Raw genomic sequence first — 26167 nt, 5'->3', positions numbered from 1 at the left:
ATGTAATACTCTGTACATTTCAGGTTCTCTTTACCATATTTGATGTGCTCTATGTTTGAATGTTTATATGTAAATAAAAACCTAAACTCAATCTGTTCATCATATAAAGCGATTGTGTCTACTGTCTATATAGAAGACTTGGATTAAACCACATAATTGATATGAATTACTGTTATGACCTCTTTATGAGCTTTTAGAAGCTTGACAATTTTGGTTGAATGGCTAAAAATTATGAGAGAATATTAATAATATCTTAATTTGTGTTTTGAAGATGAATGAAAGTCTTATGGGTTTGGAACGACATGAGGATGATTAGATGAAAACTGAAAAGTCATCATGACCATGCTGTCAATGTGAACAAGGCTTCACTGTTCTCTTAATTCAGAGTCATATCTAGGGATCGGTGTCTGAGTCAGATATTTAAAACTTTTCTGACAATTGGGAGTTGATTCACAACAACAAGAAATCTGTTTGAGTCTGAGTATTTCTGACCGACTCCTTAAAGTCATGAATCATTTGTTTGTGAATCAGACTACCCTGGTCATGCTGAATGTTTGTTGTTGCATGCAACTCAATAGAAAGCTGTTAATTTATTGTCTTTATTTATTGCTTCTCTTTTATTACATTAATTTTAAAGTGGAAATTTAACAAACGTTAATCAGTTCCTGATTCCCAATTCCACCCACTTCTGGAGAGGCTGAGGGTCAAGATCTGTAGAGTATTTAGCTTCTTTTTCAAATCTATCATTGACTATTATTGCAGTAACTTTTTCTCAAATTCAAAGTAATGAGCATTAAATTGGAAAGGTTTTATAAAAGCTAGGTTGCCGATAGCCTAAAGTAATGACTACATTATTTGGCTGTTGGATAACATTAACTAGTCGGCACTGCTTAGGTGAACTAAAACAAAAAAAGAAAATCATTCAGATGTGGAAAAGGTCATATATTTTAAATCATTTACAAAAAAGACCAGGAATATGTTTTACAAAAGTAAACGGTCAATTTTGATTTCACATTGACTTTCAGAGATGCAGGGAAGCGGAAAGTTTTAAGGGAGGAACAAAGGAAAGAGAAATGTCACTACACATTGCTGTAAATCAATATGGTGAGGCTGGATCAGATTTAGGGCAGCCTTTAGAGACCAAACAACACTTGGATTAGACAAACAGACTGAAAACAGATCTATCATCATCAATCCTTATATTCCAGCAGGCGTATCAGCAGAGCTTTTGATGAGAATGCACAATAGGGTCGTTCTCCCTTAAAATCAGCTTTATAGAGAGCGCTGTAATTGCGTACCACCATATCAGCAGTGATCGAGCAAGGACCGTAAGAGGAATTTATCTTCTGTTACATTCTCTCCCTCCTGCTCCAATTCTCTGTTTTCTTTCATGCACACTCTCCCTCTTTCTCAAACACACACTGGCGGGCATCAGAGATCTGTGCAGGGCTCTGAGGACCTCTACCCCCCAAAACAACCAGAAATTAGCTTAAGTGAGAACCATTATAATTATCAGGTGATCATTAAGCATAATTACTCCAGTCAGCTTGGGCTTCCCCCTGGGAGACTTGAAAAAGAGGGAAAAGAAAGGCTCCGGAAGCGCTGTATGATCCAGGCATGAGAAGAAACACATAAAAGACTGTAATTTCCACCATTTAGATTGTATCCGCTTAGCTCGCTGTTGACTCTGGCTATAGATCTTCCTAGTTTCATTCTGAAACTAATGCCATCCAGCAATGGACTCAATGTTCACAACACTATTTAGCCCAACAAAATCCCTTTTTCAAGTGGTGCTTTCTTAGGCGAACATCACTATTATTATTGCTCATCATAATTTGAACATCTAGGAAACTAAAGCAACAACTCAGCAACACATCAGCAACAGCACAACAACACCCTGGCAACCAGCTACTAGGGAAGGGTATCGATTCAGATGTCTCGATTCGATTCGATTCTTGATGTGATTCTCAATTTTTTTATTACATTCAGTGAATATAGTTTTAATACATATGCTATTGATATTTCTAAAAAATGAACAGTAAACATCAGTTTACAAATGGTGAATTAATAAAAAGTAATTAAGAACACAGACCTGTAGTTTAAACCTATTCTTTTTCTTTCTACAGTCCAATTTTTTTAAACAATAATAGGGCCCTATAAAATGTTTTTCTTAATTTTTCTGGTGATCAAATGAAGGCATAAAACAATTTAATTTATCCTAATCAAATGAAAATTAAACTTTTTTTTTTTTTTTTTTTACCTTTTAGAGGTTTACTGTTAAAATTAAAAAGAAAACAAATTATTATTCCTTTAAAAATAAAGTTAAAAATAAAGAGCAGCAGGAGATATTCGTGTTTTGCTGAAAACACAGCATCTGCTCTTTAGTATGTGTGTAGTAAACAAAACGATTACTACATGTGTCGCGCCATCCGCCATTTATTCATTGCGGAAATCATGGCGCCTTATGAATGATGTCAAATGCTTCCGTAGATTTGTAGTATTACTATAGCATTTCACCTGAGCATTGCAAATCACGCACATTGTTTTTTTCTTGGTTCCTGTCAACAGTATCTCCACCATGATAAGCACTGAATGAATGACAGGTTTTCCGTTTTAACATCGCGCAAGGTAAATAAGAGGGTGACATCTAGTGGAGAAGACTAATGATAAGATTCACTTAAATCAGATCTTGTGTTAAATGTTTGCTGAAATAAATTCCGGAAAAGATTGATTCACGGCTTTTCAAAATCATTATTGAATCGACATCATTTAAAAAAATTATTAATTGAAAATCTTTTTTTTTTTTTTTTGCCCAGCCCTACCAGCTACATTAGCATTGTAGAGGTGACTTCTGCATGAGCAAGCTTTATTCACATTTTGGTGAAATCTTTTAACTGGTTAGACTTTCAATCCCACAACACTGACATCTTCAAAGAAGCTCTAAACATCTGTGATGAGGCCTTGGATTCTTGTTAACCATTGCCAGACTAGGCCAAAAACCCAATCTGGACAAACTGCCATATTCATGAAGAGTTGTAGCAGCTTCAGAACCTTTCATTGAGCAATAATGGAGGTCACTGTGCTCCTGTGAACCTTTAAGACTATCATTTTTTTTACACTGGCATCCACATTTATACACTGACACAACTCTATTACAGGTTTATGAAGAGATATTTGAACTTGGTGCAGGTTTTGCTCCGCCATGCACTGTGAACTCTGGGACTTTATATAGACTTTATATGCCCAAAGTCAGTTGTGCTGCTGCCTAGTTTCATGCATGAGGGCACGTCCTAAGGAAACTGGTTTCATACAGGCCCCATGATGTCATTTAATGCTTTCAGGGTAACACTTTAGAATAGGGAACACATATTCACTATTAACTAAGAGTTTTCCCTCAATAAATTCATAATTTGCTGCTTATTAAAGGATTACTTCACTTCAAGAATAAAATTTCCTGATAACTTACTCACCCCCATGTCATACAAGATGTTCATGTCTTTCTTTCTTCAGTTGAAAAGAAATTCCAGGATTTTTCTCTATATAGTGGAATTCAATGGGAGCCAATGGGTTTAAGGTCCAAATTGCAGTTTCAATGCACCTTCAAAGGGTTCTACACGATCCCAGCCGAGGATCTAGCAAAACGATCGGTCATTTTCTAAAAAAAATAAAAATGCATATACTTTTTAACCACAAATGCTCATGTTGCACTAGCTCTGCAATGCGCAACTTCATGCATTGCGGTAATCACGTTGGAAAAGTTGCGTGGTTGGTTCTTCGTCTGTGTACTTCAGTTCAAAAAGGTAGGGTAGGGCGAAAAACTTCACCTCATTTTCTTTTCCAACTTCAAAATCATGCAACATTGTTTTGTAAAGGGCATTTGACTTTCTTTGCATGTTCGATTTGTAAACACTGGGTCGGTATTTCTGCCTACGTCACGTGTTAAATTTCCAACGTGATTACGTAATGCGTGAGGTTGAGCTAGTGCAAGATGAGAATTTGTGGTTAAAAAGTATATAAATTGTTTTTTTGTTTTTTTTTAGAAAATGGACAATCATTTTGCTAGATAAGACCTGTATAGATCGTGTAGAGCCCTTTGAAGCTGCATTGAAACGGCAATTTGGGCCTTCAACCCGCGTTGGTCCCTGTTGAAGTCCACTATATGGAGAAAAATCCTGAAATGTTTTCCTCAAAAACCTTAATTTATTTTCGACTGAAGAAAGAAAGACATGAACATCTTGGATGACATGGGGGTGAGTAAATTATCAGGACATTTTTTAAATCTGGAAATGAACTAAACCTTTAATAGTTAGCAAGGTAGTTGTTAAGTTTAAGTATTGGGTCGGGTTAATGGATATAAAATTTGGTAATGCAGAATAAGACATTAATATGTGGTTTATAAGTACTGATAAACAGCCAATATGCTAGTAATATGCATGCTAATAAGCAACTAGTTAATAGTGAGAATTGGTCCTTAAAGTGTTACCAGTTTTAGTGCTCATGTTTCAGTATAAAAATCATGTTAAAATGTATTAATTAATTGACTTCTTTTAACCTCACCATCAGACCTACACACACAGGAATGTGGTAAATCGCAGCCTAAAAAATGCTGCCTAAACAGAGGTAAGAAGGCAGCCAGGCATGTCTGAATCCAATTTTTGCATAAAATCCAGTCTACTAAGATGTTTTCATCTGGTTGGCTTTTGAAGGCAGAATATATGTATTCCTGTGTGATATCCCATATCTGTGCATGAGGCTTGGTGGTTGGTGGAAAGAACAAAAATGGCATCGTAAGGAGTATAAAATTATTGATAAATTTCCGAGAGTGCATGAGAGCTGTGAAAAAAAAGACTGAGCTAAAAACAAAAAAAAAAATTCAAGAGTCGTTTCTCTGGCTTTGGCAAAATGATTACAGCTCTGGAGCTTTTGAACCTAGGAAAAACAGTGTTTTACCTGACACCTGTGCTACTCTCCAAATGGAGCGAGAACACTGATCGCAGAGTCGTTCATCATTTTAGAATTGAGCAGAAGCAACCATGCATACAAGCTACACCTGCTGTCCACACTCACTCTCATTTACACTTTATTATATCTGTGCCTTACAGTTTTCAGGGGGAAATAAATCATAAAATTACTTTTGTTTTGCTCACCTTGCAGCTGTTCGATGAGGGTCCATGCCATTCTGGAACCCTGGGCGTCAAACACCACATGACCCTGAGAGAGAACAGAAACATTTTTATACTGCGGTGTCTATCGCTCTCTTAAATTTTAGTATAGTGTTATTTATATGCTATTGTGGTATTCATCAATATTTAGATTTTTTTTTAAATATATTTTCAGTTTACATTTTAATTTTAGTTTTACCCTGTAAATATTTAGATTACATCATATTTGAATAATTTTTAACATGTTTTTTTAACTCAAATTTGAACATGATGTTTCTAAACATGATGTATGGAAAATCAAGTAAATCTAAGTTGCTTCAGTCTAGGAAGTGTTCATCTTGAAATATTACTAACGATATTACTTTATTAAAATCAGTAAAGATGCCCACACATGTACAATAGAGTATTTCAGCAAAGTTTTAATCATGTCGATAATTTAGAAGATTGGGTATTTAATATGATACAGCAGGCTTCATTGAGTTAAGTTTTGTTATTGTCATAATTTTTTTACATTTTTAAACTGTTATGTCATATTTCTTGGTTTTTATTTTTGTAATATTTCTATTTATCTTTTTTATTTATTTTTATTTCAGTTTTAGTAATTTTACTACACAAAACTTCTTATTTCAGTTAGTTGCGAAGATAACATTTCAAATTTTTTTAAATTTCTTTGAGTTTAAGTTTTTCATCTAATATTAATTTTATTTTATTTCAGCTTTATTTCAATTAACTAAAATGTTTTTGTTTTAGATTTAATTTACAATAACAACATTAGTTAGCATATTAGTTTTACTGTGGTATCACAATTGTGTATCACTGAATATGAAATATATTGGTAATGACTACTGAACCTTTATTTATGTAGCCAAAGCTGTCACTCACCGAAACTCCCTCGAAGGAGCTGGTGTTGAGGGCTCGGTAGATCTCCGCAGTAATGTCCTTGTTATTGTAATTAAAATCTTCCAATCGCCGTCCTTTTGCCTTCAAAGGCCCCACTGTCTTATTGAGAGCCAGAGCCAGAGCCCAAACCGCATCATACGCCAGAGGAGCTTCCTGAAACCCTCCGGTTTCCTCTGGATTCTTCCCACCCAGCTTGGACATCAGCTGTGCTAGGAACTCCTGCGAGGTCTGGATCAAAACAGAGGGCATATGGTATTATCTGGCATGCGTATGAAAGTGTACGCACATGGGAAAAACTCAGTGCGCTAACAAGAGCTTATGCATGATGGATTTTATGCATGACTTCACTGTCGCTACAGAAGCGCCTAACTGAAAAAAGCGCCAGACTTCCGATGGCGAGAAAGCGAGAGAGGGGTCAAGGTAAGTTACAATTACAGTTCATTACCGTGGGAGTGCATCATATAGATGGAGGTACTTTTCTCCTGGGTGTGAAATCTTCATTCACACACACCAGGACCTGAAGCGCCAAAAATAAACTCCCGCTTTCACACACACTCTGAAGATGTTCCATGTCATTAAGGGGTACTGGGAAAAGAAATAGAGTTGGCACGCACTTATCGCGGCGGCATATGAAAACCGATTTCCTTGACATTTTTCACACCTTATAGAAACAGCTGAGGCACCTTCCTCGCTTCAAACAGGTGCGTTTTAGGAAATGAGCCAAGCTGCAGATGGGCATCTGGTGATTGCTTGATGCAAATGGACAGTGGAGAACGTGTGCGGATAGAAACTGCGCGTCAAGAAGCATTTCGACTCTCTTAAAATTACACCCTCAAAGTGAAGGTAAAGCGAGGATGAGGGGAACAAATTATGGTGTTGTTGAGCCAATTTAGCATGGCCATCTTATCACAAATTTTTTACATAATTTGTGAAGCATAGGTGTCTGGATACGTGCCCAGATTGCTCCGGCTCCAGGAAAACAGCAGGGACATATGAGTCGAGCCAATTCCCAGCACAGAGCACCGGAGTTGGGTGGGCTCCAGACAGCACCCCCTGGAGCTCACACCTGTCCATCCAGTTCTCCCAGGGGGACAGCAGTTGGACCAGAGCATTCTGACCCCAACGGGACTCTTCGGGTTTTCAGATCTGAGAATAGCACGTGCACAGCTAAAGATATGACGGTAGGTTATGGGACGTTCCCAGTGGGGAAACGGAGCCAGTTATCTAAACAGAATGAAGCTTGCGTATGGTAATCTGCTAATCTGAGGATGATGTCATTGTAAAGCATCCGGCTCCAGGAAAACAGCAGGGACATATGAGTCGAGCCAATTCCCAGCACAGAGCACCGGAGTTGGGTGGGCTCCAGACAGCACCCCCTGGAGCTCACACCCGCCCATCCAGTTCTCCCAGGGGGACAGCAGTTGGACCAGAGCATTCTGACCCCAACGGGACTCTTCGGGTTTTCAGATCTGAGAATAGCACGTGCACAGCTAAAGATATGACGGTAGGTTATGGGACGTTCCCAGTGGGGAAACGGAGCCAGTTATCTAAACAGAATGAAGCTTGCGTATGGTGCGCTAATCTGAGGATGATGTCATTGTAAAGCGTGCAGCATATGGGAACACACGGGACACTGGTGGACAGTCATTATGGGTTTTTCAATGACCGACGAGGACATGTGGAGAGCAGGGTGGCTGATGGCCAACAGATACAGAGCATACAGTAATTCACTAAAGCCAAATACAGAAAATAGAGAAAAAGCTGAAACACTTATTCTACACAATATTAACTAATAAAGATTTTTGCTAAGGTTGCTAAGGTTTTTTTTTAGTGGTTGTTAAAAGAGTTATTTTATTTTCGAAATGTAAAACCAAATATGCAGTAATTTGCATTTCCCAGCTGCTATGTGGTTGATAGGGGATTCTTAGTGATTGCTAATGTGTTGCTATGCAGCTGCTATGAGCTTCTTAATGGTTGCTGGTGTGTTGTTTTGCGGTTGCTAAGGTGGTCTTAGACATTGTCAGTCTGTTGCTATGTGGTTTCTATGGTATTTTCAGAATGTATAGGTAATTTGCATGAGGTTTTTGTATGAGGTTTGATCGGAACTTACTATCAAAATCCAGTTGCTAGGTGGTTGCTAGGGTGTTCTGGGTGGTAGCTTACTATCGCAAGTCAAAAAGGTCCACCCAACTGTTATGATATAACAAATTCCCTTTAAGGCCAGTCATGTCACTCATCGGCCATGTTTGAAACGCCTCTCAGGCATGCAAGTGCAACCCCTATCTCTTTGAATGGGGAAACATCAAATTCTCCAAAACTTGTCGCCAAGCTTACAATTAAATTTCATATTTGAAATCACCAATGAAATCTGACAACAACCGTTTCATAAATGTTGTTTCTTTTGCTCAAATTGCATAAAAAAAATATTTTTCAGGATAGACCAGACAGTGTGCATGCGTGGCTCTAAAATCAGTGGTTCTCAACCTTTTTTTCCACCGGGCCACACTATGGTCCAAGTGCAAGTCTCGCGGGCTGCACGCATATCATTTACATATTATGTCAGCAATACAAACCAACCTGATTTATAATATTATAGCCTAAATATTATGATATCTAATCGATTACATTCATTGAAATAAATAAATAATTCTACTCCCCATAAATAACACCCAATTTTGTGAACTTCGGCTCGAAAAGAGTAACAGCAAAACCATAGGCGGAGTTTCACTTTTATGCGTGGGGGGGCACCCACTGGCAGACGAGGACAATTCGGGACAATTTTCACGTCATAGTTCAGACGCGGGCAGGGCCTCGGGCCTGTTTTAGGCTTCTCCTTATTTTTATATTTTAGACATCCATCAATTAGTGATGAAAAAAGATTGTCACGCTGGTGGAAACAACACAAGACCGTGCTACTGTGACTGTCAAGAGCGGCTCGACGGTGTTTAGTGTCCAGCAGCAGCGAGCGTGCCGTCAGCGCAGCTGAACAGTTCTGCGTTCAAATGCACACAATAGGCTTAAGCTTGCCGCAAAGCATCGGCAAAAGTAATTACCATAAATGCGTCAGGGGGAAACAGTAAGGATATATTTTAATTATTTACTAATAAACTAGTGTTTTCTGAGTCGGTGTCGCAAGGATGAAGTTGTCGATCCTGACTCGCCATCTCTTCATTAGACGCACCTTTAGAGAGAAGTGCATCTTTACGGATTATGATCATAATGAAAAAGTTTTTGTTTTTGATGTGTATTATTTCGTTAAGTAGTAATTTAAAGCTTTCTATAGATATATTTATCATGTCTGTGAGGCATGTATTCGCTGAGTTTCGGTTAATTTTTGTGAAGTGCTCCTGTTAAAGAAGAGACGGCAGAAAGCGCATCATGTTTGATTTTATAAAAGCACAACGTTTTGTTGATATTGTGAGTGCACACAAATAAAAGTAGACCTTTTACAGTTACGAATGATGTATTACTCTTACCTTTATGAGCAAAAATTACGGCGTATCCACTGAAAAAAACCGCAAGTGATCGCGCTGGCGCCTCCATGTCCTGCAAAGCGTGCTTCAGCTTCCACACAAACTATTGGATACAGTGCACATTTATCTAGGTTTAACGTTAAAACATTGTTATATGCTTGAACTGTTTTATATCTATAGATTTTATTTTAGTCAAGTCGTGATGATTTGAGAAGGCTAAATTGATCAAACATATGCTCACTGTCTGCCGCTGGCCACTTGGTCGTTACTTTAAATGCGTAACGTTAATTAGGTTATGTGAGTACTGCTCATGTCTGAAAATAATATATGAAAACTAAAATTATTTGACATAAAAACATTCGAATTAAAATGAATTGTAAAACTGAAAGTATTTTTTTTTTTTAATTGTGTTCAGCACGGTGGGCCGCATTTGAATTCGTGACGGGCCGCATGTGGCCCGCGGGTTGAGAACCACTGCCCTAAACACACATCTCCGAACACTGACTGTTTCTATAGCAACCGGGACTTCTAACAGCAGCTGCAGTGACGCACTGACTTTACTGATTAGCGATTGGCTCTATTATTCAGAAGACGGGGCTTCCTTCGATGGAGCGGCCATATTGAGTGTTGCATTTTTCCATTCAAAACTATAAGAGTGCCTTGGGTTTTCTATAGTCTTTGGATATAAGTCTCTACAATATTCTGGTCTCTAGATACGGCTTGTGTTCCTATGGAAGCCTAGTTCGGCCACAAGATTTTAAAAAAAGTATTTGCAACTTTTTATCTCACAAATTCTGACTTTTGAGTTTATATCGCACACTTCTGAGAAAAAAGTCAGGACTGCGAGAAAAACTCAGAATTCTGACTTTTTTTATCACAATCACGAGTTTATATCTTGCAATTCTGACTTTTTTTCCGCAATTCTGAGTATATAATCTGACAATTTAGAAATTTTCTTACAATTGCAAGTTAGTTAATAACTCACAATTCTGACTTTATAACTTTATAAAGTCAGAATAGACAGATAAATTCGCAAATATACTGTATAACAAACTCTTTGAGAATTTTTTTCTCAGAATTGTGAGTTTGCAATTCTGACTTCATAACTCGCAACTGCAAGTTTATATCGGAATTCTGAGAAAAAGAAAAACTCAGACATCTTCATTTTTCTCATAATCATGAGTTTATATCTCACAGTTCTGACATTTTTTTACAACTGTTAGTTTATATCTCACAATTATAGTTTATAACTTTATTCGCCATAATATAATATAAACTTGCAATTCTGACTCTTATAAAATTGTGAGTTCCCAATTCTGACTTTATATAAATTTATATCTCGCAATTCTGACTTTATAACTTTATAAAGTCATTTAATTGTGATATTAAATGTCACAATTACCTTTTTTATTTTTTATTAAGTGGCGGAAACGAGCTTCTATATGTTCAATATGTTCCTCCTTCAATATAACCCTATGGATTTTTTTCACATTTTAACATCCAACAGGCAAAAAACAAAAACCTTCAAGATACCATTCAAGTCCACAGCACAAATGTGGCACGGTCTGGGCCTAGCCCGGGACACAAACTGAGCAATTCTTATCATTAGGAATCAGAAAATAAAGATTATTCAGGCCCACTCACCAGGTTAGAGGCCCCTCGCACCGTCTCTGGATTGAGCATGACTATCTCAGTGGTCACATGACCCTCCACAGCTTCTGTCATCTGCTCCACAGTGCAGTTGATGGATGGATCTTTGATCTTGAACCAGTTGTCAGCATACCAGCCAATCAGAAACCACACATACTTTTTCCCATACAGCTTTTCCTTATAGACCTGCAGTTGTGTTGTGTGAAACAGGTTGGCTTAAGGAACGACTTGAGCCAAGAATGAAAAATTAACAGAAACACCATGTTTCCCCTATAACATTGACAAAGATTAATAATGCTCAGCTGGACGGCTGATTACCGACCTCACAAAACACTTTCCTGGCTTCCGTTTCGTAAAACAGGCCCACAATGATGCGAGCATCTTGCCGCTGTAGGAGCAGAGTGAGAATTGAGAATTAGAACAAAGCAATGAATGCAAAAGTCAGTGAATTAGCATCAGAGGGAGGTTTGAGAGTGATACTATGCATAACACTGCAGTAATTTTGGTTTGGACAAGCAGTCCAATCAGTGCTACTTTCCCCTCTCAGCGGTGTGCTATATTCCAGGTTACCATGGTTCCTCTGGTGGTACTCCATTAATCTTGTGCACCAAAACTAGGGCGGCACACATGGCAGGCCTTTGCTAAACAGGCAGCCAGGGGCCCAGCCGTCACTGGAAAGAGGACTGGGGGGAAACAGATCATCTGACCCGTGTTCCAATTAACATGATTCTCCTGAAGAACGAGATCAGATCCCCACACTGTTGTATTTTACTCCCGGACTTCAATGATGTTCTTTAGCGTGACAGACCCAGAGAGAGCAACAAAGGTGTTTGTGTCTGTTTTTGGGGGAATCTTCAAGGCACCAAAAACCAAAATAAATACATAAATAAATATGTTTTGCTTAAAGAAAATCAATTTTTGTACTGTGATTATATTCATTACTGTTTTCTAAACACATTTCCCCCAAATCTTCATTACCAGGGACTACAGCTGCAATTTAGGGTCACACTTTATTTTAAGGTCCAAATCTCGCTATTAACAAGCAATTAACTATGACTTTTGCCTAAATAAACTCCTAATTTGCTGCTTATCAATAGTTAGTAAGGTAGTTGTTAAGTTTAGTTATTGGGTAGGGTTAGGGATGTAGAATATGGTCATCATGCAGAATAAGTGCTTTATAAATACTAATAAACAGACAATATGTTAATAATTGGCATGATAATAAGTAACTAGTTAATAGTGAGGATTGGTCCCTAAACTAAAGTGTTACCCAATTTAAGACTAAAGACTGTTAAATAAATACATAAATACACTATTGTCCCTGTACTATAAGCAAATAAGCAAAAAAATAAAAAATAAATGTTACACTAGTATTTGTTGTGTTGTTTAAATAACAAATAAAATCACTATATGACATACTATGTTGTTCTTTATTTTGTTTTTTATTTATTTATTTGTTTATTTATTGGGAAATAAATGTTATCTTATGTATTTAAAAAAAACATTGTATTATCATAATACTATAATACTGTAATACTAGAAAATAATAGAAATTACAAAAAATTTAAATAAAAATTAAACATCTGTAAGCAATCTTACAAACAGGCTTAAAAATATAACCTAATCATGCATTCATATATATTTTAGTTTTTATTAATCTGATTTTTGGTAAAGTGTAACCTTGGACTTGTTTTTGTGAGGTTTCATTCAATTTTAATTGAATTTTAAAGTTTAATTCAATGATAAGAGGTTCTACTGAAGACAGTAGGGCCAGTTCAATGTTGATTCAATTCAGTTCAATCAATTATGAACAAATTCAATTCAGCTATGAAGCAGAAGGCAACATTGTCATTATTCAGCTTAATTCAGTTCAAGTTTTGTTCTCATCCAGCAGTCTAAGTGCCCTCAAACTGATGATATTATTGAATATTAAGTGTCTTTCAGACACACTATTTGTATTTGGCATCTGTCTGAGAATCGTGAGATGTTGTTGAGAACGGTGCTGATCTGATTTCTCTAACGCGGCACTGACAGCAACACCTGTACATCACTGTGGCAGCGAGGCCATAAATGAAACGAGTGAAAGTGAAAGCACCTTGAGGTTCTTGACGGCCACAGCAGGATCCGTGAGGAAACTTTGCCTCACGCTGATCTCAATGCCTGCCTCCTTCACCCTCTGCTCTAGATCATCCAGAGTCTGAGCGAAAGAGAGAGAGAACGAGATTAAAGGAGAACAGAGAAAGAGAGGAAGGGAAAGTAAAAGAGCATAGAGACATCTGCAGATAGACGGGAAGTGATGCCGGGTAGAAAAAGAATATTATTGCGGCGGAAAGGCAGAGATAAGACAGGCATGGAGAACGAAAATGAGGGAAGAAAGAAAATTAGAAAGAGACTAGCAGATTTAATTTCTTTTGTTGGGACTTGTTTACTGTTTACCGTCCTGCGTGTACCAATAAAACAAGCGTGTAAATGTTAATACAGTCTGTATAACCTCAGGCTGCAGAGAGCAGGAGGAAACAAAGGAACAGAGCCAAGCTTACATCAGCTACAGCCCACAATCCCACATCCCAGATGTTGTCTTCTACAGCACACAGATACATTTCACCTACAAAGCACACAAAACAACATGCTATACCCTGAAGTAAAACATGTGCTTCTCAAACCCTCAGTTACGTAAAACACAGCCTGTCTGAGTTGCACGACTCAGATATCTGGCATCAGGCAGGCACTCACTGCATAGTGTTTTACAAGGACTGTGTTTGTCCACCCTAGAAGAAAAAAATGCTGTTTGTAATGCAATAAAAATCTAGCCAAGATGTTAACCTAAATCGATGAAATAGATCCTTTCTTGTAAAAAGAAAATACTATTATCAGATCACATTAGCTAAAAGTAGGGTGGTTTCGATGCGAGTTGGGTTTCGATTTGATTCAAAAAGTGTTTTTTGCTCATTCAGAATCATTTGATTTGATTAGATAAACCATTTCATTGATCTGAATCAATCACAGAAATATTTGGTTCATTTAACAATCATTCAATTCAGTATTTGTTTATATGCATGTATAAGATTGTGGTCTTTAAAGAATCTAGTTTCTGGTTCAAACAGTGCAGCAGGTCTGAGCTGATGTGACTAAATGGAGGTGGGGACTAATTTGCATAATCATATTTATTCGCCTTCGCCTATACTAAATGAGGAAAGCATGTAGAGATTCATTCAAGACATTTGAAGGCATGAATATACTATTTTAACTAGAAAAATGTTTATATACTGTATGCTATTTATGTTTAAACATGTTATTTTGATTATCAATATGAGTCTTAAGGGGTATTTAATCATTACCTCATCTGTAAATCACTTTGGATAAAAGCAACTGCTAACCCTAGTGAAAAATAAATATACTAAAATGTTTTTGAAATACATCTATTTAATGCTAAGTATACTTAAAATACATATTTATGTACTTAATAAAAATACCCTGCAATTGTACTTTTGGCATACTAAACCGTATACTTAAAGTCTGCTAATGTTGTACTTAATGCACTTTAATTGTGCAGAAGTAGTGCTTAAGTCCAACTAAAGATATACTGAAGTATATTTGATTGTGCTAAAGCATAACTATTGCAAGTATACTTTAGGTAAACTTTAAATATTGTGCATTTAATGACCGATATTAGTCCGAAATCATGCAATCCTTATCAATAATAACAATAAAACACATTTTAGGCTTAATATTAAGAAACTGTGCATTGTGCACAAGTAGTACACCAAATAAAGTTTAATTATAGTTTTTATATCAGTAAGTCTCAAGCGATATGTCAGTAAATATGTTAAAAGGTTTGAACTAAGTATAAAATAAATGTATTTTAAATATATGGAAATGATTCAATGTAAATGGCTCAAGGACACATACTGTATAATTGTAAAGACAGAAGCAATATCAACTAGATGACTTTAAACTTAAATGTTTTCTGCACAAAAAGTCACCAACTATACAATGATAAAATGTTTTATCTTAGAGAAAATAATGCAGATGTTTCCATGCAATGAAAGCATTTTATTCATTCATTCATTCAGTTGAAGTCATGTAAATAAGGTGGCAGCTGTGAACGATCAGAAACCTTGAAAATCTGTTTGGAAAAAGTTTCAGGGAGTTTGGATAAAAGCGTCTGCCAAATGAATAAATGTAAATGTAATGTAAATGAAACAGAGAGCGAATGCACTCATAAAATAACATGCCTATTTTATATATTGTACTGTACTACGTTAATACATTACAATTCATAAAACTGTTTTAGCATTTTAAATTGATTACTGACCAACTAAAACAAATCAAGATTTTGAAGTTATATTTTAGGTCAAGGTCGATGCAAATGGATTTTGCAATAAGAAACAGGGGAATAGTTTCCAAAGAAGAAAATGTTTTCATAATATTACATCAAAATGTAATAACCCAGCTCTGAAACGATTTTCTTTTTTGCTGACATCATAAAGGCTACTTATTTTTTCAACCACACTTCTAAGTGCAAACTAGGGTTGTGTGATTAATCGAAATCGTCATAAAATTGCGATTTGAGCACGCGCGATTTCTAAATCGCTTTACAGCATGATTTTCCGCGCCCTTGACCTCCCGCAGTATGCTATCCGCCTAAATGGAGCACGAGAACAGAACAGACCGGGCGGGCATACAAACGTAACACCAGGTTCACACACTCCGTCTGTGGTGCGTATTTTGTCCGCGCCCATGTTAACGGATCAGAGCGTTCACACTGCACACGATTGTGGTCCGGCAGTGCGCTCCAGTAGCTATGCATCTGCAGCAGTCATGCTGCGATCGTTTCCGCACAGAGTCTATTTCTGCTGTGCTGCATGCGCTGAAATAAAGTGACAGCGCATTATTCGCGGTAAAAATTAACATGGATTGACACGGAAATTTAGTAATTACACCATAAATGCATATAATTAAAGTCTACTGCTTCACAGTCAACACATGGCTTTTTGGCTAGATTTAAAACAAGGAAAAGTGCACTTTTAGATAAACAAGGCAATAATAGATGGCACTCTTGGTGGTAGTTAAACAAAGTTATATTTATTGAGTTTAAACGTGAATGTGTCTATGAAAGATTGTATTACTGTACTGTGATAAAAGAGAATCACAATGCTGAAAAAGCATTTTCAGAAACAACGTTTGGATTTGAAATCAAAATAATGGATAAATGTTGTGTTTGTGGTAAACAGCCGCGGATCAGGAGCGGACTGCAAACGCGTCCTGTGCGAAAGCAAAATTAGTCCATGCTGCTTCTGCACCGCATACACATACTGTATACACACTGCAGACGGAGTACGTGTGAACTTGGCGCAACAAATCTAGGCAAAAAATGCATGGCAAAAAAAAGCCCTGGACACGGGATTTTTTTTTCTGTCATTTGTCTATTCTAGAGACATTTTGTTACACTTTTACTTTGTGATTATTTTGCCTTATGTCTGTTCTAGATACATGTTACAGCTTCTTGATAATGCTCTAATTGGTTTTCTTTTGGAAATATGTTTCAAATTTACACTGAATGCATTTATGACTGTAAAGCATGATTAAAATCAAAATCGCAAAATTGATAAAAGAAATCGCGATAGGTTTTTTTTGTCCATATCGCACAGCCCTAGTGCAAACCCGACCTGACATAATCCAGTGACATAATCCATTTGCATTGGATGAAATCAAGTCCTGCCATACATTTTTGTCCTCACTGGATACACTGGTTTACTTGGAAATACACTTACATTTCAAATTAGTCACATTATAGAAATGAATTGGGTTTTGAATGTCAGTTCATGCTAAAAACACTTTTCATAACTATTCAGAGCAGGACTTTGGACCAATGGCATTTCAGAGTGGACGGGGCTACCCAGCACAAGGGACATTAAGCATGTGACCAACACAAGATTCAAATGATAATGAATCTCTACTGGTTGTGCAAAAGTCAGCAAGCTTTTCATTGCATGATTATTGCTTTTAAAACATCTGTACATGTAAACATCTCACTCACAGAGGTGAAGACTTCGGTGGTCTGCTGGATAGTGGCGATTTTGGTCCATTTCCACTTCTGGAAGAGTTGTACACGGGTGGGGTTGTGCAGTGTGGCTGAGGGATGCGTGCGGAAGAAGGTGGGGAAACGCTGACGGTTGGAGAGTGCTGGTGAACTGGATCCGTAGGACAACTGCGAGCACATATCAATGGTCATAAGAAACAAGCAATAGAAATACATTCACACATCTCCACTGTACAGACACTAAGGCCTTCGGAGAAAAATTAGAAACAAGCTAGTGAAGAAAAATGTGCAATAAAATCACCCGCAGGAAAACCAGCACCCAAGAGGCTAAATTATCTACCTGCTGGGTTGATCACAGTTCACTGGGAACAGCTTTATTTAACATTGGAGAATGTAGTGTGCGAGACAAGTGTGCAAAGCTGTGATAAAAAGTTAAAATCCAAAACACAGGTGTAAAATGAAAGAAAATGGAGGTTTAAATTTCAACATTTCCTGTTCTGTGTTAATCAGGCAGTCAAATAAGATGACAGTAGAGGGTTTTTGAGCTATTTTGCCAATAACTCAATGTCATTCCCAGATGCAGTGAGATGTCGTTGAGCGACAGGTCTGCTGAGGGGGTGGAAAAAGGGAGGGTTTCAAGGCCAGCGGGGGGATATATAGGTCAAAACTCACATGTGAAGAGAAAAAGCTCTGAACAGATATAAAAATAGAGCAGAGCATGAAAAATAAAGAGACTGATTTTCAAAAAAAAAGAAGAAGTAAGATAAGGCAGTGGGAGTGCACTTCAAAGACGAGCCAAAAGCGAAATCAAATGACATAAATATCTGATCCAAAATGTCTGGAAGCCATTTCACTGATTTCGGGTATTTGAACGAAGTAGGAATGCATTTGGGTAGCTCATCTTCACTGCGGTATAATGTTTTCAGTGATGAAACCTGTTGGAGAGTTCGGTTTGGGATGTACAGAATCATACAGAAGCCATTAAAACCAAATGCCAGTGACTACAGTTACGTTTGCCTCTTTTAATGTTTTTTTAATCTGTCCCTAGTAAGAAAATAACATTTATTTCATACTAAGTATAGTTCAAATCTGTTAACATATTTACTGACATACTGCTTCAGACTTACTGATATAAAAATGTAGTAATTTGGATTACTACTTGTGCACAATGCACATTTCTTAATATTAACCCTAAAATGTGTTTTAATGTCACTACTGATGAGGATTGTATGACCTTTGAATAATATTGGTCTTTAATTGCAAGATATTATGTTATAATATACATGCAATAGTTCCCCTTTAGCACAATCAAATTTACTTCAGTATATCTTTAGCTGGACTTTAGCACTACTTCCTCCTCACAATTAAGGTGCACTAAGTACAAAATTAGTTGTTCCAAATGAGCAGACATTAAGTATACCAGTTTAGTATACCAAAGGTACAATTGCAGGGTATTTTTATTAAGTACATAAATATGTAAATGTATTTGTAGTATTCTTAGCATGAAATAAATGTATTTCAAATACATTTGAGTATATTTATTTTTTTACTAGGGGTGTAAATTATCATGTCAATTTAGTGTATACTATAAGCACATAATTAGATTTTTTTTTTAAAGTAATGTAATTAATCCTGCCCTCTGATGAGCACATTCAATTCATACACATCCTACAATAATGCATTTTTTCAAGAAAAAAATACAAATCTTACTGACTCCAAACTTTTGAACAGTAGTGTATATTTTAGGTATATTTTGATACATTTATGCATGCATTCACATAATCTCTAACAGTTCAAATAATGAGGAAACACATATTCTAAATAAAAAGAAACTATGAAACTTGCATTTCCCAAAACAATCAGAGGTGAGACATGCTATAATTTTCTCAACTTTCTGGTTGCAAAATGAGGTGTTAATTTCATAACTCTTGTATATTTTCTCTAAATCCTTACAGCAAACGATCCCTGTTGAAATCTGTGCATTCAAATCTTTTTATACTCCTCTTTTGAAATTAAACCTATATTTTTTAGGATCCCTGATATTTAACTGCTAGGCTGAATCACCTAATTTCTGCAGTAACTACATGTATTGTAACAATATCAAGTAAAATTGCTTTTTGTATTTCCTCAACATCCTTGCATCGACATCTAATCTGTAAACATTCAAAGCGAATGAGATCTGATGAAGAGGAAAACCCACCACTATGAGGTTCCACATGCGCGCGGCTTCAGCCACCAGTGTGGAAACAGAGCTGCAGCCTGGCATCAGGACAATCTTTATGGGCTCCGTGTACAGCAGGTCATACAGCAGCTTCGTGGCCTCACCAGGATCACACTGAAAGCAGAGAAAAAAACACTTAAATATATCATCTATATTCAGATTTGAAGCACAGCTGTCACTATTCATGAGGCATCCTGTCACTCCATGCTCAAAACTGCATACCTCGACAAAAACATTTTTTCACACTGTACTGTATATACATTTGCCGCTTCAGTATAAGGACCCCCATAGGGAGAGAGACTTCATTTCATACTGAATCACTTAAGTAGAGATAAATATGCATGGGAAAGCAGAACAGAAAGAAGCAGAGACAGATAAAGCAATAAATACATACAGAGGACAGCTGGAGTCCTCCAAGGACACATGCATTTACTCATATATACACCAAAAAACAATGTTTGTTTGCTAGACATGTACTCTCATCAGTCTTTAACCCGACACTGACAATCAGCATCTTTTTTTTCCTCCATTTGTCTTAAAATTATTGTCAATGACAAATCAATATCTCATTTAAATGATAATAGTAGGTTAAAGCCACAATTGATCATGTGTTGAGAGCAAACTGAGTTGCAGGCAGTGGCCTTGGGCACAGCCAGCATTTCTAAAGCTGGGCTTTTGTCGCGTTTCTGTTGTTTTGGGAACAAAGAAAAGCTTAAACAGGGGCAAAACCTAAAAAGAATAAAAACAAACATGAGATTAAAATGATTCAAGGCTTGATTGGTGCAATCACGTAAATTCAATTGGCAAAACCCTGTGGCGGCTGACTGCTCTTTACTTATTGCTGTCTAATCTTGCTTCCTTATCCCGACACATCTCTATTTCTGTAACTCCCGATGCTTTTAATTTCTTCTAAACATCCTGCTAAATTACTCCAGTTATTTCAATCGCAACAAAGAAGCATTTTAGTGAGAAACTGCTTTTCTTTTCAGAATTACAATGATTTCCTGTGAAAAGCATGAAATTAATGTGACACCCCACACAGTTATGCGAGAGAGTTTGTTCAGCTGTCTCTATTGTGGACACATGCCTACACATTCTTTTTAATAAAATAAATAAAATGAGCATGACTGTTCATAATGCGTTCAGGCACATGGTATGTCCTCCAGAGCCTTGAGCAGACTCTCTCCAGACTCCCTGGGGGTCGTCAGCAGAATCATATCCCCAGAACGGAGACTTTGTTTGAGCTCTAAATCTCCTCCCTGTCCTGACTTTCCAACCCTGAGGGAAGTCATGCGTGAGCCTCGCTCTTTTAAAGCACCTGGGTCCCACCGAATCAAAACAACTACAAAAATTGAATTCTAATTTTTTTTTAAAAACACAGAATGCAGATTATCCTGAAGATAGGAGTAATATTTCCTTATTTGATGACTGATTTGACTGCTCAGGTAAGGTTCTAACTACACAGAAAAATACAAATTTTTAAATGCACCTGGGTCCCACCGAATCAAAACAACTACAAAAATTGAATTCTAATTTTTTTTTAAAAAACACAGAATGCAGATTATCCTGAAGATAGGAGTAATATTTCCTTATTTGATGACTGATTTGACTGCTCAGGTAAGGTTCTAACTACACAGAAAAATACAAATTTTTTAAATTTTTTACAAATTCTATTTGTTACTAAAAAGCTATTTGGTGATCTTTAAATTATACTACTTATAATTTATCAACTAATTAGTTTAATCAACTAATTGATTAAAATAATCAAAAGTGGCAGTAAAGCCATTTATAACATTATAAAAGATTTCTATTTCAAATAAATGTTGTTCTTTTAAACTTTATATTCATCAAAGAATCCTGAAAGATTAAAAAAAAACTTTAAGTAGCACAACAGTTTTCAACATTGATAATAAGAAATGTTTCTTGAGCAGCAAATCAGCCTATTAGTAATGATGCTGATCGTGGCCTAATGTTAGAGAGTCGGACTCGTAATCCAAAGGTTGCGGGTTCGAGTCTCGTACCAGCAGGGACTGTAGGTGGGGGGAGTGAATGTACAGCACTCTCTCCACCTTCAAAACCATGATTGAGGTGCCCTTGAGCAAGGCACTGAACCCCCAACTGCTCCCCGGGCGCCGCAGCATAAATGGCTGCCCGCTGCTCCGGGTGTGTGTTCACGGTGTGTGTGTTCACTGCTGTGTGTGTGCACTTTGGATGGGTAAATGCAGAGCACTAATTCCGAGTATGGGTCACCATACTTGGCAACATGCCACATCACTGATAATTTAGTTTTGCATCACAGAAATAAATTACATTTTCCAAATACATTTAAATAGAAGTTATTTTGAATTGTAAAACTATTTAACAATGTTACTGTTTTTGTATCAAATAAATGCAGTCTTAGTGAGCATAAGAGACTTTTGCATAATTATTAATTAACATTATACAAACAACCAATTAGAGAGTGAGTCTGAGTCAAATGTTAACTGCTCTGATGGATTCAGCAGATTCAGTTCATTAGATTGATGCAAATGTGTATCTGATTCATTTCATGATTCTGATTTTGACCCGATTGATTAAAGGAAGTGACTTATAACAGTCATTTGTTTTTAAATCGTAACACACTCACTGCTCTGTTTGTTTCTGCATGCAGTCACAGTGAAGACAACACAGTAGAAGGACATTCTCCCACTCAGCTAAAACATTTTCCTTTTCCATGGTGCTGCAGATTAGAAGCACAGAAAATACTAGTATTTGCTGCTAATAGTAAGTTCACTAAATATGAATAAAGCTTATAAACTCTAAAAACAAATTAACATTTTGTCTCAATGCACTCATTTGACTTCGTCAGACTTGGAGGAAAAGAAAGGATTGAATTAGCTTAATGACACACTCTTTAGAAAACTTAATTGCCTAATTAAAAGTGCATAAAATGATCAGGATACTTGATATTTGCATAAAATTAAACAATATAGCATTTCTGCAGCTCAAACAGTAGCAGAAGGTCATGGGTTTGATTGCTAGGTAATGGATGAACTAGATGTCAAGAATTTAAATTCCCCTATCAGAGATTTGTTTATGTTCTCTAAAATGGACACATTTTCTGCCCAGGGTTTTACTTACAATCTAGCAACCATCTCTCTCTCTCTCTCTCTCTCTCTCTCTCTACACTGTGGAAAAAGCACTGATGAGCTGAAAACCTCAACAAAAAGTTGGAGTTTAGCAATCTCCATTCAGATATTCTGCTCATATTAAAGTATCATACAGCCAGTTTGTGTTCCTTCACATGGTAATTTGCAGTGTTTGTTGCGTAAATCTGCCATTAAATAATAAATCCAAACATGCATCTTGACTAGATTGTGGTTGCTAAATAAATGCCCTTACGAAACCCCTGTGCCACAATCCAATGTTTTGTTGTTGTTGTTGTTTTATTAGAAAAACTAGAATACAATTAAGAATTATTGGAATTAATATTAGGATTTTCACTCTTTTAGCTTTTGAGTTTTATCAGTTTTCATAATGTTGATGTTAAATGACAACAATCATGATCAGTAATCACAATTATAATTGTGAGTAAAATAACTGTGATTATCAGTTTAACCATTATGCAGCATGACTGAAAAGTACATTTTCATCGACTAAAACTAGACTAAAATTCCCAGACTTTTAATCAACTAAAACTTGACTAAACAAAAACAGGATAGGTTGACTACATATGAAAAAAACAAAAAAGGGCATTTGAGACGGGGCTTTTTCCTCTTTCTTACTTTTGGACCGAATGGGAATGCAAAAATTATATTTGTTGTAGATTCTGTTCACTACTCTACAAATTTACCCAACTATGATGACTTCCATTTCTGAGAACCCTGGAAATGAAGAAAGAGTCCACTTTTAAATACTGACTCTACAGCACTGAAAAAAACCTAGAACAAGGGATTTCAGAGTCTCTTCCATCATTCAAATCAGTGGACAAACCCCAAAAACACAATAACGACCCCACGGTGCAAGTGTTAATGCCAAGTGATCTCACACTGGGGCTCTGGGGAAATCAGGCACAGGTCCAGTCCATACTAATAAGCCTGCCCTCCTCGTACCATCCCTATCGCCCCGCGGAGAGTGCCGTCCTCCGCTCCAATCAGAACGGCCCAGAACCGTGCTGGGCACAAGTTTAATGAGACTGCTCCTTCTGTGGCTCAGGACGGAACATTAGGGTCTGAATACCTAAAACCCAACTCAGATTAAATATTCCTGCTCGCTTTATTCCTCCTGATGACACAGCACTTTCCTGCTCTCTAAATGTAGCTGTCCGTGGTGCTGAATCCTAATCAGTCTCGGCTCTCTGCATGAGAGTGTTTCTGTGTGCATGCATTCATTCTGATCCGTAGGGGTCCCGAGTACATCCACCTACCGCTGGGGATCAGAAACGATGCTCTCAATATGTCCGAGTGCAGACGGAAGAACGGCACTTCGTACGTCTATAGTCTCACACCAGCCGGCTAATTTCTCCCATTTATCCATCTGCCTGTGTTTATGCAATAATCATAAAGGGCCATGCTTTTTTCTCTCTTTTGTCAGAGCAATCTGTGGCCTTATGTGTTTGTTTGAACAGCAGTGGTCTTGGTAACTGTTGTCATGCCAACCTCCACCCCCAGTCTTTCCTCCTTCTCCTGTATCTTTGAAGCGGATTTCCAATGCAGACCCGTTCCGACCAATCACGGAGAAGCTCTTAGCAACACCAACCAGTCACAGGGAATTAACAGTTTGCACTCTGCATGTATCTGTATGTCTTTTCTGTCTAAAACTCTGGCTTGCACTCTGCATATATGTGTATGTTTGTGTGTGAGACCGAGAGAAAAATAGAGAGATAGAGAGACAGAGATAGAGAGAAAGAGAGAGAGAGAGAGAGAGGCAGTATGCATTGGCATCTCTTGTGCGGGGGAGGAGGGACGCAGGTGGGAAAGATGGAGATAAGTAGAGAGAGAGTGAAGCAAATGGAAAGATATGAACAGGGAAAGTGGAAGGTATATTGAGCTGCTCTGAATAGATTTTTGCCAGCAAACCTCAGGTGACAGCATAACCGATGAATAATATGATGCTGTAATGCAGCTTTAATGAAGTCATGCTGAATCAAGTACAAATTCCCATTTAAAGAACATTATGTTCATTAGCTTCCTCCAAACCCCTATTAGCATACTACAGCTGACCTAATCTGCTGTAGTAAAATGTAAATTTGCTCAGAAATCTCCTGTGAACACAAATCTTCAGCAAGCCACTGATAATGACACTCCACACTGTTTGAATAAATAACATCAACAGCAAGTAAACACTCTTATGGAATGACTAGTTCGGTGCACACTCAATTGAATGCTGTTAAACAGTTCACATAATGGAAAGTAATTAAAGAGGCTCACATGCAGTGCTCACTTACCATACTGTCATAGTAGATTAATTCAAGCTCATAATCCGGAAGAATATCCGTTCTCTTGTTCACCAGATCCAGGGCCATTTGGGCAGCAGGGAGACAAGCTTGGCCACCCGGCCATCCGCCGCTCATTGGGAACAGGGCTCCGATGTAGAGTTTCTTCTTGCCTAGAACCGGGCAGGACCAGGAGAACAGTAAAGTAAGGGTGGCCAAAACAAAGTAGGAAGTTGATACCAAGCGCCGTCCTCTGCTGTGATGCTGCCAGGATAGTTTGGCCATAGTGGGCATGAGTGTGTGCCAACACAGTTTATGTTCTTGATGTTATTTTACATGAAAGGCAAGGATAGGTTTTTGCCAAGAATTTTACTTTCATAAAAAATATTTTGAACGATATGAATTTCAGTCTCCTTCAATGCTGAAATTATTCATTCAAAATATCACGTGAATGCTGCACTGTCGATTACCCTGAACCCCTATAGCTCTCTGGTATACTTTTGGACGCACTAAAATACACCTTTACATTTTCAACTTGGATGCGTTTACGACAACAACATCGCTGGCGATTCAAAGGCATGTGGTTTTGATGTCTAATTAACGTAATAAATCTGCGGAGAGTCCATTTTAACTATTAGAATCGCGTTAACAACGTCCGCGTATTGAACTAGCCAGTGTTTACGTGAACAGTTATAAAACGTACCAAGTTTCAAATGTTCACCAAAGTTGTAAATAGCCGAAATCAAGTCAGCTGACGTTAAAAGTTAACCAGACGTTACAAACCGTCTAAAGCTGCGGTTTCACATTTAACAAGTGCGTGCGTGCATCCACGCGAAACAACGTTAACGAGCTCGAGCGCTAAAAACAATAATAATGTGTCCTTGTCTCGAGACGTTTTCGTGCTGTAGTCTTATACTCACGCTTCTCCTGAACGCGAAACGAATAGAGCACAGAAATGAACGTTACATGTTTGTTTATAGAAAGCGCAGTGTTACAGACCAGATCCGCTGGAATCTTCTGTGCGCGTCTTTAGACGAAACGAGACGGTGAATTCGGAATGAGAACCGATTAGCGCTGAAAAACTGGAGATGTCTTTGTGGCTGATTGGTATAAAATCCAGTGCGGAAACAAAAGAAGCGATAAACGAAGTCACAGCAGTGAGTGAGTGTGTTGTGTTCGTTGGATGCAGCAGGAGACTGAGAGCGAGAGAGAATGTGCGCGTTTATAGAGAGAGAGACTGTATGTATGTGCGTGTGAGAGAAAGAGAGATAGAAAGGAGTGTGTGTGTGTGTGTGTGTGTGTGTG

The 26167-nt window shown here is 37.5% G+C and overlaps 1 protein-coding gene across 2 annotated transcripts in view; it reads right to left on the bottom strand.

Annotated features, from left to right (window-relative positions):
• Window positions 1–26167, bottom strand: part of LOC107584305 (gamma-aminobutyric acid type B receptor subunit 1-like) — a 142394-nt gene that overhangs the window by 44545 nt on the left and 71682 nt on the right. For both annotated transcript variants that reach the window (XM_016270873.1, XM_016270874.1), the window contains exons 7-14: window positions 24875–25035; window positions 19429–19563; window positions 17226–17396; window positions 13281–13382; window positions 11508–11573; window positions 11180–11371; window positions 6045–6290; window positions 5148–5211 (exon numbers count right to left, since the gene is read on the bottom strand). In XM_016270873.1, the coding sequence (XP_016126359.1) occupies window positions 5148–5211; window positions 6045–6290; window positions 11180–11371; window positions 11508–11573; window positions 13281–13382; window positions 17226–17396; window positions 19429–19563; window positions 24875–25035 (1137 nt within the window). The remainder of the gene's footprint in view (window positions 1–5147; window positions 5212–6044; window positions 6291–11179; window positions 11372–11507; window positions 11574–13280; window positions 13383–17225; window positions 17397–19428; window positions 19564–24874; window positions 25036–26167) is intronic.

Source organism: Sinocyclocheilus grahami, unplaced genomic scaffold, assembly GCF_001515645.1.
Source record: "Sinocyclocheilus grahami isolate Dianchi unplaced genomic scaffold, SAMN03320097.WGS_v1.1 scaffold58.1, whole genome shotgun sequence".
NCBI classification, from domain to species: domain Eukaryota; kingdom Metazoa; phylum Chordata; class Actinopteri; order Cypriniformes; family Cyprinidae; genus Sinocyclocheilus; species Sinocyclocheilus grahami.
This window is presented reverse-complemented; position numbering and strand designations above follow the sequence as displayed.